The 16,384-nt window shown below is 37.0% G+C and overlaps 1 protein-coding gene across 1 annotated transcript in view; it reads right to left on the bottom strand.

Annotated features, from left to right (window-relative positions):
• Positions 1–16,384, bottom strand: part of LOC127411506 (A-kinase anchor protein 6-like) — a 221,117-nt gene that overhangs the window by 123,579 nt on the left and 81,154 nt on the right. Inside the window, exon 7 of the mRNA XM_051647145.1 lies at positions 15,278–15,447. Within this exon, the coding sequence (XP_051503105.1) occupies positions 15,278–15,447 (170 nt within the window). The remainder of the gene's footprint in view (positions 1–15,277; positions 15,448–16,384) is intronic.

Raw genomic sequence — 16,384 nt, 5'->3', positions numbered from 1 at the left:
TTTCCAACCAAATTATTATTGCTGTAATGCAAAAAAATAAATAAATTTAAAAGTACTGTAATACAATTTATTTTTTATCAGCATAAAAGTAAAACAGAGAGAGAGAAAAAGAAAACAGTTGAGTTTTTGTATTGTGACTACTTTCAGGACAATTAAACACATTACCCCCAAATTCTCTTTATAATGTGTCCAATAGTTTTGTTTTTTTTTTTATTTTTTTTTTGCATTAGAGTGATTTTTTTGTGTACTACAGTATTAAGAATTTGGGGATAAAATGTATTTAATTGTCATGAAAATAATGTCACAATTCTAAAAGTCTTAATGGCTTTAAATATCGGCTTCATTTTCTTTAGGCAAAATATTTCTTATTTCTTTCCTTTGATTTTGTGGTGAAATATTACATGGTAAGATTTACCCCTGTTCAAAATAAGAAAACTGAATCTGCACTTCTATTCGCAAAGCTGCAGGACTGAAGACGAGTTGGTTTATTCACATCTGTATCATTTTCAGTTGCTAATCCAGTATGCACTCTGCTCCACTGACTACAGTGTCTCTAGCATTTCCAATATTAATAATAGAGCAAGCGTTGATGCCTCTATGATGCCTATCCCTCGTACTGAAGGCTTGTTAAATATTCATTGACAATTATTCCTCAGTGACAGAAGGCTAAGTGCTCACTACTGAGAGAGAGAGGGAGAGAGAGAGAGAGAGAGAGAGAGAGAGAGAGAGTTGAGAATAAAGATCCATGCAATTATTAATGTCCATTTTTCCAACATGTTCCACAGTCGATGTCTGCACATCAAAATCATGCTCATTCTAGACACAGCAAGACTTTCAGTCATATAAACTTCTGTGATTCTTAAGCAAACGGTAAAAAATGTGAAAACCCCTAAGACTGTACAATAAATGTAAGAATTATACTATTATATACTGTGGATGTAATTAACTATTGCTTATACTTAGGGTTAGTGATTTGAACAAACCCCTACCATCTAACAACCACCCAGAACATCCGAATTATCACCTAGTAACGCCTTAGCAACCACCCAGAGAACCTTAGCAACTGCATCTTAACACTCTAGCAACCATCAAGAACACCTTAGCAACTAACTACAAATGCCCTAGCAAATACATGTAACACTCTATAATAATGGTGGCGACCACTCACATTTTCTTTAGAAAACATAAAAATCTATTTATTTTATATCACCTATCTGGGTAAACTGATATTTTGTGTTTCAAAGGAAAATTCAAAGATTGATAGAATTTACTAAACATTTAAGGAAATGACACACTCTTCCTTTGCATTATCTTTTTCAGAAAAGCTCTCTGATTCCAACAATTGCAGCCTAACGTGATCCTTGTTGCTTTTTTTGCGAAGTTTGGTAATCTTTGATCCGGTTGCCAAGTGCACAATTCAGAATACAAATGAAAAAATAATACAATCTGGTTAATATTCCAGACTTTCTCAGGCATGATATATAGCCAAAGGACACAGGATAAAAAAAACAAAACAAATTAAGTCACAAGAGGAGGGTTTCAGTATTAGCAGGGGTTTATGGATTCATACGTCTAAGACTGATTGGAAAAACCTCATGTCCACATGTATTCTTCATAAAAACAGAAGTACAATATTCCAGTTCTCCAGCTGAACTCTGGAATTAAAGGCATAATTCACCCTAAAATCACAATTCTGTCATACTTTACATGTAGTTCCAAACCCAACTGACTTTCTACTGTAGAACACTTTCAGTCACCATTCACTTTCATAACATCTAACATTCTGCCAAACATCTCCTTTTGTGTTCCACAGAGGAAAGACAGTCGTATGGGTTTGAAACAACCCTCATGAGAATAAGTAAATAATGACAGAATTTTCCTTTTTGGGTGAACTGTCCCTTTAAGAAGACACTAAAAAAGACATTGGACATAGAAGACAAATGCAGACCAATTCAAAACAACTGTGAGCCAAACAAAGGCAGACAGTTATGAGGTGCACATTTCACATAGCCACTTATTCAAGTCGTACTAAGAATATTTGTTGCAAAACACGTTGCTTGTACATCTCATTTGCAAGAAGAAATTCATATGAATTAAACCTTGCCTGCATATAAATTAATATCATTTGTGTGATTAAATATTTGAAACTGTCTGCAAAAACTAGGTGCTATTAATTTATTTTATAAAACATTCATTTCAATTGTCAAACTGCCTCTGGCAAAAGAAAAAAAAAACACTTAAAGAGGTATGGCATTTTTAAGTCACTTTATGAATTACAGCTGGAGTGCTTTTGCATGCTAATATAAGCAGAGAGACCTGAAATAAATTACTACCTATTTGAGTCCTTGATTATTTTTCATTTGTCATGCAAACGTTAATAATCATTTTTTTTATTTATTTTTTTTTTAAATCAGAGGGGTTGGATGAATATTAAGTCTTTCAAAATTAACAAAAGTTCTGTTAAATGAGCTCATCATTCTAAAATGGATTTACAAACACAGATAGAAATGTGAGAATCATAGTTTGATATTTATAAGAGCCATAGATTAATTAGTGGTGGTTGCTAATGCAACCTTTTGTTCATCCTTTTGCTCAAATCTATAACCCTAAATATTAAACGTCTACATGTAACAAACATGAATGATACCTCAAAGCATGCGGGTTGTTGAGCAGAGGTATGCTAATACTTTCTAACCAATTCAACATCCAGTACAGAGCAGATTCATTTTTTTGAATGACGCAATTTGCATGTGCAATTCTGCTCTTGCGGTCTGATTCTGAGCGCTATATAGCGGAGGATGACGCAGACCACCATGTTTGACACACCCTGCCGGGACTGCACAGCATCACTTCAATCCAGACACCTGGATCATCTCTTAAACATGCAGAATGTGCGCTTGATGACACAACGCATCTGGATATATGCCAGGTTATAACGCTCTTCTCTATCATTTCATGATTATTTGATAAATTACTGCTGATATGATCGGTTGAAAATGTTCACAAACATTTCTTTTAAATAAAATTCATTTTACCGCCTACTTTCATTTGGTTGTAATAGCGCAATCTATTTTGCGCCAGACAATTTTTGTGAATGAAGCGCAATCTACAATGAGCCTAATTTACATAGACAGGTGGCGTGTTTGCACGGAAAGAAATTACATTGGCTTAATTAAAATACTCTAGACGCAAGGCAATTTCAGTGCTGATTGCGCCAACTGAAATAGATTGAGGGTGGTTAGTAAATAAGACGCAGGTGTTTGCACTGAAATACCACGCGCAAACGTGGCACAACTGTTTAGTGAATTCCCCCCACAATTTTTCCAACCTGGTCTCATAGAATCACTTTACTAAACATAGATTTTTGCAAAATGATTTTTTTCTTGGCTCGTTGTACATACTGCGGCACTTTCCTGGTGAAAATAACACTAGAGGTGCCAAAACAATGACTTTTTCTCACTCTAGCATAAATCCAGAGTAAAGCGGTCTCTCGTGTGACGCATTCGCGTTGCCATGGATACAGATGTAATCTTGCGTTCTCCACTCGGTTAAGACATCCAGGATAAGCACACAAATGCACCATTGTGAGTAAAGAAACAGATCAATACAGATCTAAACAAAAACCAAGGATCTGTTCAGCGTTCCTCCTTCTCACTTGTAAACAGCGCTGCTCTTCCGGCTGTGACACGCAAGTCAGTTCTCGCGTATTTCAAATGCCAATGTGATTACAGTACGTCACATGAGTGTACCGCTGCTCACCGGAAGCATGATTTAGAGTTAAAAAGTACTTAAATATCAATCTTTTTTGCACCAAAAGCGGTCGTGTCACTTTAAAAGACATTAATTTAACAACTGGAGTTGTCTGGATGATGATTATGCTGACTGTCTGTGATTTTGAGCTTCAAAAGATAAATCTCCATTCACTTGCATTTTAAGGACCTACTGAGTGAAGATATTTTTTTATTTTTCTTCAAATGTGTAATGGTGAAGAAAGAAAGTCATACACATCTGGGATATCATGAGGGTGAGTAAATAATGAGAATTTTCATTTTGGGTGAACTATCCCTTTAACGTTATCATTACAAAGCCAACTACATTTACAAGCTTGTTCAAACATGATCAAATTGCACAGTAGCTCAACTGATAGAGTGTTGCACTTGTGATGCAAAGGACCAGGGTACGAGTCCTGAAGAGCACGCGGGTCAACTCGGGAGCAGAAAAAGTGACAGAAACAGCACAAAATGACGAGGTTTCATCTGCAATTGCGTATTTCATCTCACGTTTGCTTTTTATGACACTATCGGTTAGGTTTAGGTCTTAGGTTTAGGGGAGGGAGGTCAGTTTTGTTGATTTAAAATTCAATAGAGCATTAACCTTAAAAACCTCATCTGTCTTGGAGAAAATGTAACTATTTTTTAGCGCCTCACAGTGGACATTTGACCTTAGATTTGCTGCGACATACGTAAGAAACCACGTAATATCATTTTGCAAAAAGTGCGCCACAGTCACATAATTTTCATGAAATCAGGCTGAATTTATCATTGGGGGTGAAAAAAATCCAATACACTCGAAGAAGGGGGACCCAAGTCATATCTATGGACCAGGATATAACAGAGGTGGGTTATTTTGATTTAGTGGCTTTTTTGCCACTAAGCAACCACCTAGCAACTATTTCAGGAACTAAGTAAAACGAAAAACTAAATACAAGATTCCCAGACTCCAACTTTTACCCTGCCTTACACCCTAAAATCTCAAATTACACCATATCAAACGTATAACTCTGTAACACTGCGGTTAAATATACATCAAACCCTTAAAACTCTAATTTAAATTCTCAATTTCTAAACTAATGTTAAATTTGGAGTGAACTCTAAATTTTAAGTCTGCACTTACTACACAGAGGTGGTCAGGCCCCTCTTTCCCATACTTCAGCTGCCACCTCCTGTAATTTCATTTTCACCAGCAATAACCCCAGGTCCCTTTTTAAGCATGGTGACTTTGATATACCTTAGCCTGCTCCATATGCATGGCTGGGTGGTGTAGTGTGGCAAGGCTGCTTTTAACATATGCCAGCGAACAGTACGGCCCTCCTTCTCCCCCTCCTCCCAACTTCACAGCGTTCAGCACAGAGCAAGGGGTGAAATAACCGCCCTAGGGCAGACAAGCTGTCTCCGAGGAGTCACCGATAAGAGTCCTGACTGCCTTATACATACATATGACAGCAGAGGAATATGCCACAGACAGCTGGCAGGGCCTGTGCTTTGCCCAGTCGCTGCGAGAGGGACGCAGATATTGCAAATTCCTCGGGCCGTCGAGGAGGTGCCCAACAAGCCGATAAACTGGTAAAGGGGATGCGTGTGGAAAATGTGACCCGAAAAATAACGTGTTAGTGTCATAGCTTGGTTGTTAACCTGAGGACAATTTTTACAAGCTTGGTTATAGGATTAGAATAGTTAGTGAGAAATGACATGGTCTAATCGGGGGCAGTGACTTTAAGAACTGCAAAGTGTTTTCACACTTTGCAGTTCGTTTGACTAGTCTTAAGAGCGGTTTGCAAGATATTTGACTTAAAGGAACTGTTCATCTAAAAATGAAAATTTCTCATAATTTACTCACCCTTATGCCATCACAAATGTGTATGACTTTCTTCAGCAGAAGACAAATGAAGATTTTTAGAGGATTTTCTCAGCTCTCTTGGTCCATAAATGCAAGCGAATGGGTGCCAAAATTCTGAAGCTCCAAAACTCACATACAGTAAGTCAGCATAAAAGTAAACCTTAAGACTCCAGTGGTTTAATCAATGTCTCCAGAAGTGATATGATAGGTGTGGGTGAGAAACAGATTAATATTTAAGTCCTTTTTTTACAATAAATTCTCCTCCCTGCTCAGTTAATCTCCACTTTTTCTTGCATTTTTGGTGATTCACATTCTTCATGCATATCACCCCCTACTGGGCAGGGAGAAGAGTTTCTAGCAAAAATTGACTTAAACATTGATCTTTTTCTCACCCACACATCATATCACTTTTGAAGACATTGATTTAACCACTGGAGTCATATGGATTACTTTTATGGTGCTTTTATGTGCTTTTTTGAGCATCAAAATGTTGGCACCCATTCACTTGTATTGTAAGGACCTACAGAGCTGAATTATTCTTCTAAAAATCTTCATTTGTGTTCTGCAGAAGATCAGACACATCTGGGATGGCATGAGGGTTAGTAAATGATGAGAGAATTTTCATTTTTGGGTGAACTATTCCTTTAAATGTGAATGTACCAAATGAACATGGATCCTTTTAAAGCAAACCAAACTCAGTTCAATCTCGGGAGTCCACAGTATATTTAATTTACATTGTGCACACCAGGTTTATTTTGCTTGCATATTCAAATAAGTTTCTAATATTGTGTGGCCTAATGCAACAACACATTGGAAATTTCCAATTGATTCTATTTCTGATATTACATACTGAGATGTACATTAAAAGAATTATGAAATAAATATATTAATATTATATAGTAGTTTTTCTCTTATTCAATAAACAAAAATATAAATAAGGGCGATTCTCACGAAACCTGTCAAGATAATGTCCTGGTCCTCAGAATGCAAATAAATTATGAATATTTTTAGGGCCATTAAGATATTTTGCATTGTGAAATTATTTTTATGTCAGTTACGCAAATGTGTCTGCTATTATAATGTAATATAATTAAATGTATACCTGTATACTATATATATATACACACATTGTGATCAATTGAATGCCACAGTTTATTTCCATAAGAGCAAAATCTGTACATTATTCCAAACTTTTGGCCACCAGTGGGTGTGTGTGTGTGTGTATATATATATATGCTGTATACACACACATACACACATATACACTGGCGGCCAAATGTTTGGAATAATGTACAGATTTTGCTCTTATGGAAAGAAATTGGTACTTTAATTCACCAAAGTGGCATTCAACTGATCACAATGTATAGTCAGGACATTAATAACGTGAAAAATTACTATTACAATTTGAAAAAAAAATTCAGAAATTCTTAAACTACTTCAAAGAGTTCTCATCAAATAATCCTCCACGTGCAGCAATGACAGTTTTGCAGATCCTTGGCATTCTAGCTGTCAGTTTGTCCAGATACTCAGGTGACATTTCACCCCACACTTCCTGTAGCACTTGCCATAGATGTGTCTGTCTTGTCGGGCACTTCTCACACACCTTACAGTCTAACTGATCCCACAAAAGCTCAATGGGGTTAAGATCCATAACACTCTTTTCCAATTATCTGTTGTCCAATGTCTGTTTCTTTGCCCACTCGAACCTTTTCTTTTTGTTTTTCTGTTTCAAAAGTGGCTTTTTCTTTGCAATTCTTCCCATAAGGCCTGCACCCCTGAGTCTTCTCTTTACTGTTGTACATGAAACTGGTGTTTAGCAGGTAGAATTCAATGAAGCTGTCAGCTGAGGACATGTGAGGCGTCTATTTCTCAAACTAGAGACTCTGATGTACTTATCCTCTTGTTTAGTTGACAATCTGGCCTTCCACATCTCTTTCTGTCCTTGTTAGAGCCAGTTGTCCTTTGTCTTTGAAGACTGTAGTGTACACCTTTGTATGAAATCTTCAGTTTTTTGGCAATTTCAAGCATTGTATAGCCTTCATTCCTCAAAACAATGATTGACTGATGAGTTTCTAGAGAAAGCCATTTCTTTTTTGCCATTTTTGACCAAATATTGATCTTAAGACATGCCAGTCTATTGCATACTGTGGCAACTCAAAAACAAACACAAAGACAATGTTAAGCTTCATTTAATGAACCAAATAGCTTTCAGCTGTGTTTGATATAATGGCAAGTGATTTTCTAGTACCAAATTATCCATTTAGTATGATTACTCAAGGATAAGGTGTTGGAGTGATGGCTGCTGGAAATGGGGTCTGTCTAGATTTGATCAAAAATGACTTTTTTCAAATAGTGATGGTGCTGTTTTTTTACATCAATAATGTCCTGACTATACCTTGTGATAAGTTGAATGCCACTTTGGTGAATTAAAGTTCCAATTTCCTTCTGAAACAGCAAAATCTGTACATTATTCCAAACTTTTGGCCACCAGTGTATATATATATATATATCATAGAAGAGCTCCCCTGGTAGCACCTTTAATTTTCGCTGATTTTAAGTAAGTGAAAATATGCATTATGGAAATGAGAATTGGGAGGTAAAATGTGCTTAATTGCCCTGAAAATAATGTCAAAATGCAAAAAACAAAAAACGTAATGGTCTTAAAATTAGGCCTCATTTTCGTTATGCATTTATATTTATTTTATTTTTTTGGCATTGGTTTGGGGTTAAATATGACCTTGACATGTTTCTTGAGAATAGTCCCTAAATAAATGAATAAATACAATTATAATGGTGAATATTATAAAATTATCACGTTCCACAAAACAATGCATGGAATGTGGACTGAGGCACTGTCAAAACTAAGATGGACCACAAAAAGTCCACAAATATCTGAGCTCACTTTTATTGCCGAATGCACTCTGTTCAGTTTTTTGTCTGAGGGTCTGAGTTTTAAAGGAGTGTGAAAACACCCTTGAGAGACCTTAAAATGTTCTAGAAGGCTGTCCACCCATGTGCAAAACATTAATGGAAAACAGTGCTTTATTTCACAATGCTTTGTAAGATCAACAATTCCAATATATTCATTTACTTTCAAAGGTCCACTTCTTTATGACAAAGGGTGGGTTTGTCTAATCTAAATAACTGAATGCCAGGTGTCTATATGGGTAAAGCAGGGTTTAGTGATAGTATATTTGACATGGAAATGTGCTTTGGTGACTTCGAAATGAAAGCAAGGCAGATGTAATATTTAGGCAGATGGTGATGGGATGGAATCCCTTTCTATAGGTGGATAAAATCTCCTTCAGATCAGGAAAAGAACATACTTGTGTCACAGCCTGACACCGGATCAGAGAATTCCCACCATGAATGTGACAGCATGAATACATATAAAAAATTACCTATGAATCCCTGCACATATGTCAGACATTTGAAGTTTGCCTGCTGCTTATCCTTTTCTCCATTTCCTCTGATATACTGTGACATTTAGCTGATTTACATATGTCATGTGTGACTTACTGTGGAATATTGTTGAGGAGATATGAGAGAAGGGCTCTGTTTCAAACCCTAGAGAGCTGCCTTGCTGCCTACATACCAGTTGTCTTCCATGGCAGCATCATAGTTTAAATTGAGAAGGCTCTCCATCCATCCCTCCATCTATCTATCATCACTCTTTCTTTTCAATCTATCCATCCATCCATCCATCCATCTATCTATCTATCTATCTATCTATCTATCTATCTATCTATCAGGAAAAAATCTGTAATCTTAGGAGGCAACATAATCAGGTTGCATATATTTTTAATATGCAATTATGTTTGGTGACACATTAAAATGCTGGCTACTTGGTTTTGGAACAGAGCTAAGGTCTACATCTAGCAAAGAGAATGTTGGATTTGAGCATGACAATTTTCACGTCCAAGAACCATGTTATTGCGAGTCGATTGTTGGTGCTTCATGCCGTTAATGACTCCCCACCCCCACCTTCGATGCTGTGATCTTCCCCCTATGGTTTAATTAGAGGCGAATAACTAAACTAGACAGGCTTCCCTCAGGATTGCCATTTGACCAGCATCCAGCCATGTTAAAACTTTATGGTCTCGAGCAAATAATTCAGACGGCGCAATACAACGGCAAGACGTGGGTGCGAACATATGTTTCAGCTATAATAACAAACCGTTATGGCTGTCGAGAGAGAACGCGGCCTGCTCTGTACACACCTTAATGGCATTCTGGGGACAGACTTAGTGTCTGGCTGAGGTGGAATATATTACTCCTCTGACGGCAAGCATTGCTCATTTGTGAGCCGTTTTTTAACCAAAGCAAATTAATGACCGCAAACGACACCTGTTGTAGTGAAGCATTAGGAATTAATAGCAAACGGGAGGGCTTGTCATTGAAAAGAGCGCCTTGACAGCAGTTTCCAAATATTGTTTAGCAAACACAGGTTTGAACAAAATGATATGAATTCCCTGTGCCTCCATTAAGATGAATCTATGGGCCATGTGGCGACCCAAGACAGGCTTTTAAACAGGATTTGTTTCAGTATTTGACCTGCGAGGTGAAAGTGCACACTTAGCACAAAGATAAAGACTTTTAGACTTTAACATACTCAAAATATAATACTATATGTTAGTAAAAGGAAAAACAAACAAATTGGAAAATATTCTATTGTTAATATCAGCTTTAAGTTTTTTGAAAGGTTTAAAGAGTAATCTGAGTTACTTTAAACTAAACGTCTTAAAGAGATAGTTCACCCAAATATTCAAACTTTTTTATCATTTACTCACCCTCATGCCATCGCAGACGTGTATGACTTTCTTTCTTTAGAAGAATATCTATGCTCTGTAGGTCCACACAATGCAAGTGAATGGTGATCAGATCTTTATAGCTCAAAAATCACATAAAGGAAACATAAAAGTAATGCATATGAGTGGTAAAATCTATTTCAGAACCGATATAATAGGTGTGGCTTTTTTTACTCTAAATCTCCACTTTCACTTTCAGATGTGAAAGTGAAACTAAACAGGCACCACATGTGACTTTCAGATGTAAAAGTGAAAGTGAAAGTGGAGATTTAGATTTTAAAAAATGGTGCCATTTCACCATTCACTTGCATTGTATGGACCTACAGAGCTGAGATATTCTTCTAAAAATCTTTGTTTGTGTTCACCAGAAGAAAGAAAGTCATACACACCTGGGATGGCATGAGGGTGAGTAAACGATGGGAGAATGTTCATTTTTGGGTGAACCATCCTTTTAATATCTTACCAAATTCCTCCATTTAGAACAGTAGTCGCACCTCAAAAGGACTAATTTCGATTACTTTCCAGCTGAAATAACAAACACTTAAGTGCTTCAAGAAAAATAGGAGCTGCACATTTCTGCTTTTAACCCAAGTTTGAATGCATGCAAATGCGAATGAGATTCGAGGGAAAGACAGCAAAACTATTCGTTGAACTATTAAATTACTGATCTTAATCTACTCTAAAAAAGTGTATTGTACATCATTTTATAACAGGGTTCCTGCATCTCATGTTTTTGATGATTAAAAGAAAACGTACATCTTGAATGCACAGTACTGTACGTCACTTTGGATAAAACTTTCTTGCCAAATGAAATATAAATGTACATCAGCACATCCAAAGTACCTGCATGGTAACCATGGTGAAATCAAAGACACATCGATTTGTACCTATGATACGTTCATTATACATGGTCCTAAACCTCAAGGTCCCACCTAGACCTATTTTCAAAACTCCTGCCATGCACAGTTAAGTCCAGCTGCCCCGCCCTCACTCAGACAAAGAGAGATTTGTGGCTCCTTGTGTGACCTTCCCACAATCCTCTGGCCTGTCTCTAATTAGGCGATGCATCTGATCATCATTAACAGCGCTCAGATAATGAATCACTCACCCCTCTCTCTGTTAATTTGCTGTAACCAAGCGGCTAATAGCTGTCAACGCTGACTGATCACACTGATTGTGGTGATTTCTAATTGCAACAAAACAATTAAAAGCACCATGATTATTTATGTCGGCACCACAAAATGGGGGAAAAAAAGAAGGATCTGGTATATTCGGAATGTCATAATACCTATTATTTCTGAAAGAAAGTAGTATACACAGTGTGTGCACAGTATGCAAGTTTTCTGCATTCATGTAAAACCCATATGACTAGCTACAGTAACAAAACGTACAATACATAATTAGATTCCACTTTGTGGAATACTGTATTCCTCAATGCAATGTGCTTGCAGCCAGAAACTTGCAGTGTTATAGTTTACTTTCCATTTGTCAGGATACAAAAAGAATCAAACTTGAGAACTTTTTACACGTGAACAAGCTTCAAATAAAAAATGATTTTACGGTCAAAAGACTGTAACGACCCCCATTCTTCGAATTACTATTTGAAAAGTTTGCGTTAATTTACGTATACGTATTACAGATGATATTGACAAGTCATGTGAGCCAAAAAGAGGAAATATTTGAATTTTAAATAATTCATAAAAAGGCCATTATTTTAAACCATATAAAATTAAATACATGATATTATACAGTCTAAATAATTAAAATAAGCATATTATAATATACACACACAAATAAAAAACACTTAATATTCAGAAAAATTTGATTTTTGGCCATTTATGGCTCTAACATGAAGTGAAACAGTACGCAGTTTGCAACAGTAAACATAATATGCTATTTTGTTACACGACTTCACACTGCATCTTTAATTGAGTTATCAACTAAAAACAGTTTGCAATTATAATCAAATTTTGTGTATAAATATATTTTTGGTAGTCGTATCAAATAATGAGTGAAAACAGAGTGCAACAGGCTGGTTCCCGAAGTAAATATCCCATTCATTTATTTATTTTTTCATAGGGAATTGAATTTAAATGATAGCTTATAAACCATTAAAGATAGACCTACCTTGAGCTCTCAGGATGTTAATCGATTGTATAAGCTTTTTCTGAACACATCAAACAACTTTATTTCAACTTCATAAAAAAATGCTTTTACTAGTGGAATTTGTGGTGAAGAACTACACTACCCATGATCCTCCAGAGCAAGATCCACTAATCAGAGAATCGCGACCATCAAAGTGCACCAAAAGAGCTCTTCAGCAACCACCCACTCCCATGATGCACTGTGAATGACGGACTCAAGTCAGTCTCCCAACACTCTCAAACTACTTATATATTTACATATCTGAATATTTTGCAATAAATTGAAAAAAAATTTTTTCTATACTTATCTTTAACAACTTTAAATCAATAGTTTTGTGCTTTCCCATCATTATTAATCATGTCATTTGCATTGCTTCATGGGATTGTAGTTTATTCTCTCATTAAAGATGTTAAGTGCACAGTCTTGTACCAAATTTTGGGGTTAAATCAAAGTTTTTCATGTTGTGATTCATCTCGAAGCTAGTTTGTTTCATGGCTTAGAACTCTTTTATGAAGAATTTTATGAAATCCCTATGGGAAAAAATGAGAAAAATACCTCTGGAACCAAGAAGGCTGAAAAAGTGGCGGGCACTTTTGCGCTCTATAGAGATTTTAAAAACCGCAACTGATAGCATAGTGGGATACAGTGTTCCATCTAGTGTGCCCTGTTGTGTTGTGCATATTTACAGAAAGTTATCATACTGTGCACAATATATAGTATACTACATACTGCAGTAATTGAGCAGTATATTAGTATGCAATTCCAAACATACAGTAGCCATAGATTACTGTTTAAGCAGTTAAAGAGGAAAGGAAAAGGGATATGAAAGAGAGAGAAAGAAAGTAATACAGAATGAGAGAGACCCTGATGTTCTGGTTTTCTGCAGATGAAGCAGAAGAGATTACAGTGGAGAAGTGGAGATTGCGCCCTGGTGATACTCACGCTCCCGAGGGAAATCCAGGCGAGATCACGCTGTTCCTAAAGCTGCCACTGAAGTACACGCTGTGCACAAACACAAACACGCCTCACTGTTTCTGCCAGGCCGCGCTCTCAGGGTCCCAACGCACATAAACACGCCATCTAATTGGAGTGCAATTACCCAATCACAATTAAACAATAAGAAATTGGTCTCTGAAATAACAATGTCTGTATTTACACATTAAGTGTGAAGTATAAATTGAGTCTTGTGCGTTGCCTCCAAAGCATAATTGTGTGTGTGTGTGTGTGTGTGTGTGTGTGTGTATGTGTATGTGAGAGCTATCAAATGTCTTGTGCCATGGTGTTACAGCTCATTCATGGACAGAGAACTCTCATTCGCATCACATTTGTTTCTAATGGCATAACCAAACCTACTATTTTAGAAAGAAGTATGTAGTATGTATACTGTGTACAGTATGGAAAGAACTACTACCTCACTGCTTAAATGTGCATGAGTATACATGATGGAATACTGTCTCCTCTAATACAATACACTTACTGTAACTTGACCTTCCAGTGTCCAGTGTGATCAATAAATCCGTAAGTAATTTTAACCACAATTTCAATCCAAAACTGGATGACACTTGCTGAATTTAACATGGAAAGTTGCGGAGCCATTGCTTGAACGACTAGTAGCATACTACTTTAATCACCGAATATTTGAAAAATATCACAAAGTACACTAGGGATTTGAAAAACGATATATTTTAACTAGTCTGTGAGTAGCTTGAATGACTAGCAGTATACTACTTTTCACATTCTTTTAAAAAACAAACAAACAGTAAGCAGTACACTAGGGACATGCAACACTGCATATTTTCAAAACTGCCTAGTTAGTGGGTTGCTTGGATGAATAGTAGTATGCTACTTTTTCCCACATACTTCTATATAAAAAAGTAAGCAGTACACTAGGGATGTGCAAAACTACATATTTTAAAAATCGACTAGTTCGACTAGGGTTGCTTGAACTACTGGTACTGTAGCGTACTACTTTTTCACATACTATTAAATAAAATTCAGGCAGTACACTAGAGGTGCGTCCAAAACCGCACACTTCTGCACTATTCTATGCCAATTTGTAGTGTAAGTAGTGCGAGTAGTATGTTAAAACTGAAAATGCAACAAAAAGACGTGTACTTTAATTACTCGGATGATGCACTTTTTCAACCGTCAAGATGGAGTGTGAAATGTTGGACACTTCATGCACTCAGCGCACGCAGCTTGCCGTACATAGCGGAAGGGGTGGAGTTACCTGGCTGCGCTGCTGGTCTGACAAAACAGTTGTAAATAATGAAGAATGTAGCAGCTAGCAAAACTTAAGTGGATGCAGCACCTTTCACATGTGAGTTCAATGCTTTACCATCACCCCAAGTTGAGTGAATATGTGCGTTGTTTGAGATATAAGTGCTGAACTGATGTAGAGATGTGCAAAACTACATATTTTCAAAATCGACAAGCTGGATTTTGAAATTAGACAGAACATTCTCATTCACATCACGCATATCGCATCCTCCCTGAATGGAAAACCTTACTGAAGAGCCTATCTGAAAGCCGTTTCTTATGGAAATACGTGGCTATCCTTCCCACTGCGTGTTTGTATGTTTTACTGATCGAGCAGAGCGTGGCCATAGGCGAACTGAGAGCTGCAGATAGATGGAGAGATTTAAGCTTTGGATACAGGGCGATAACAGGGTTGACGGTGTGGCATATGGTTGGGTGAGCGACTGTACCTCAGGGCTGTCATGATGATGCTGTGTTTTCTGTTCCTCGTCCCTCTCACTGTACAGGATTTGGGATTTGAGAGCGTTCAGCGTGCGCAGCATCCAGCTGTGCTGACGGCGAATCTGCCTCTGAAGTTCCAGCCACTGGTGAGCGATCATATGGAGCATATCCCGCAACCCTGTGTGCACAGATGTGACAAGAGAATCAGCATTTACACTAATGCACACATACTATTTGTGGTAATCCGATATATCAATACATCAATATTTTGGATCAACATTCAATTTGATCAATCATAAAAAAATTTTTAACATGCTCCGATAGTCAGGTAGGCCTATATAATCTTACACAATGGTATATAGATACAATCCTATGCAGAACAGGTATTTTTGAACATTAAAACATTCACTTTTTCAAAAGTATAGCAACAAGACATAAACAATATTTGTGTTAACATGATTTTAGTTGTGCATGCATACAATAGTTGCACACAGCTAATGTCAGCCAATTGGCAGAACACCCACTTAAACCCAACAATGAGGTTTTACTAACGTCCAGTTGCCCATCCCACTCACACACACACATCCCCCTACAGTTCTTTTTAATGAGCCTTTAATGAGCTGTGATTTAAAGGAGACCTATTATGCCCCTTTTTTACAAGATGTAATATAAGTCTCGGGTGTCCCCAGAATGTGTCTGTGAAGTTTCAGCTCAAAATACCCCACGGATCATTTATTATACCATGTTGTAAATGCCTCTTTTTGGGAGGAATCAAAAACACGCCGTTTTCGTGTGTGTCTCTTTAAATGCAAATGAGCTGCTGCTTCCCGCCCCCTTTACGGAACAGGGCTGTGCCTTTACAGCTCCTGCTTTGGATACTATAGCAACAACAAATCAGAACCAATATGACTGACACTGTAAATACCGGAGTGTTTTTCAGCCATTTAGCAACGATGGATGAGCAGCACAAAAATATACTGTAATGACGTTAGCTATGCGCTATAACGAGACATGACATTTTAGGGGGTTGTCTTGCATCATGCGATTTGCAAACATTCACAAAATATAAAGTGCGATACTTACATCTTCAGGATATAAAGCTGGAACACGAACAG

This window comes from Myxocyprinus asiaticus, chromosome 20 (assembly GCF_019703515.2).
Source record: "Myxocyprinus asiaticus isolate MX2 ecotype Aquarium Trade chromosome 20, UBuf_Myxa_2, whole genome shotgun sequence".
NCBI classification, from domain to species: domain Eukaryota; kingdom Metazoa; phylum Chordata; class Actinopteri; order Cypriniformes; family Catostomidae; genus Myxocyprinus; species Myxocyprinus asiaticus.
The sequence above is the reverse complement of the archived record's forward strand: the minus strand, read 5'-3'. Positions and strand labels throughout refer to the sequence as shown.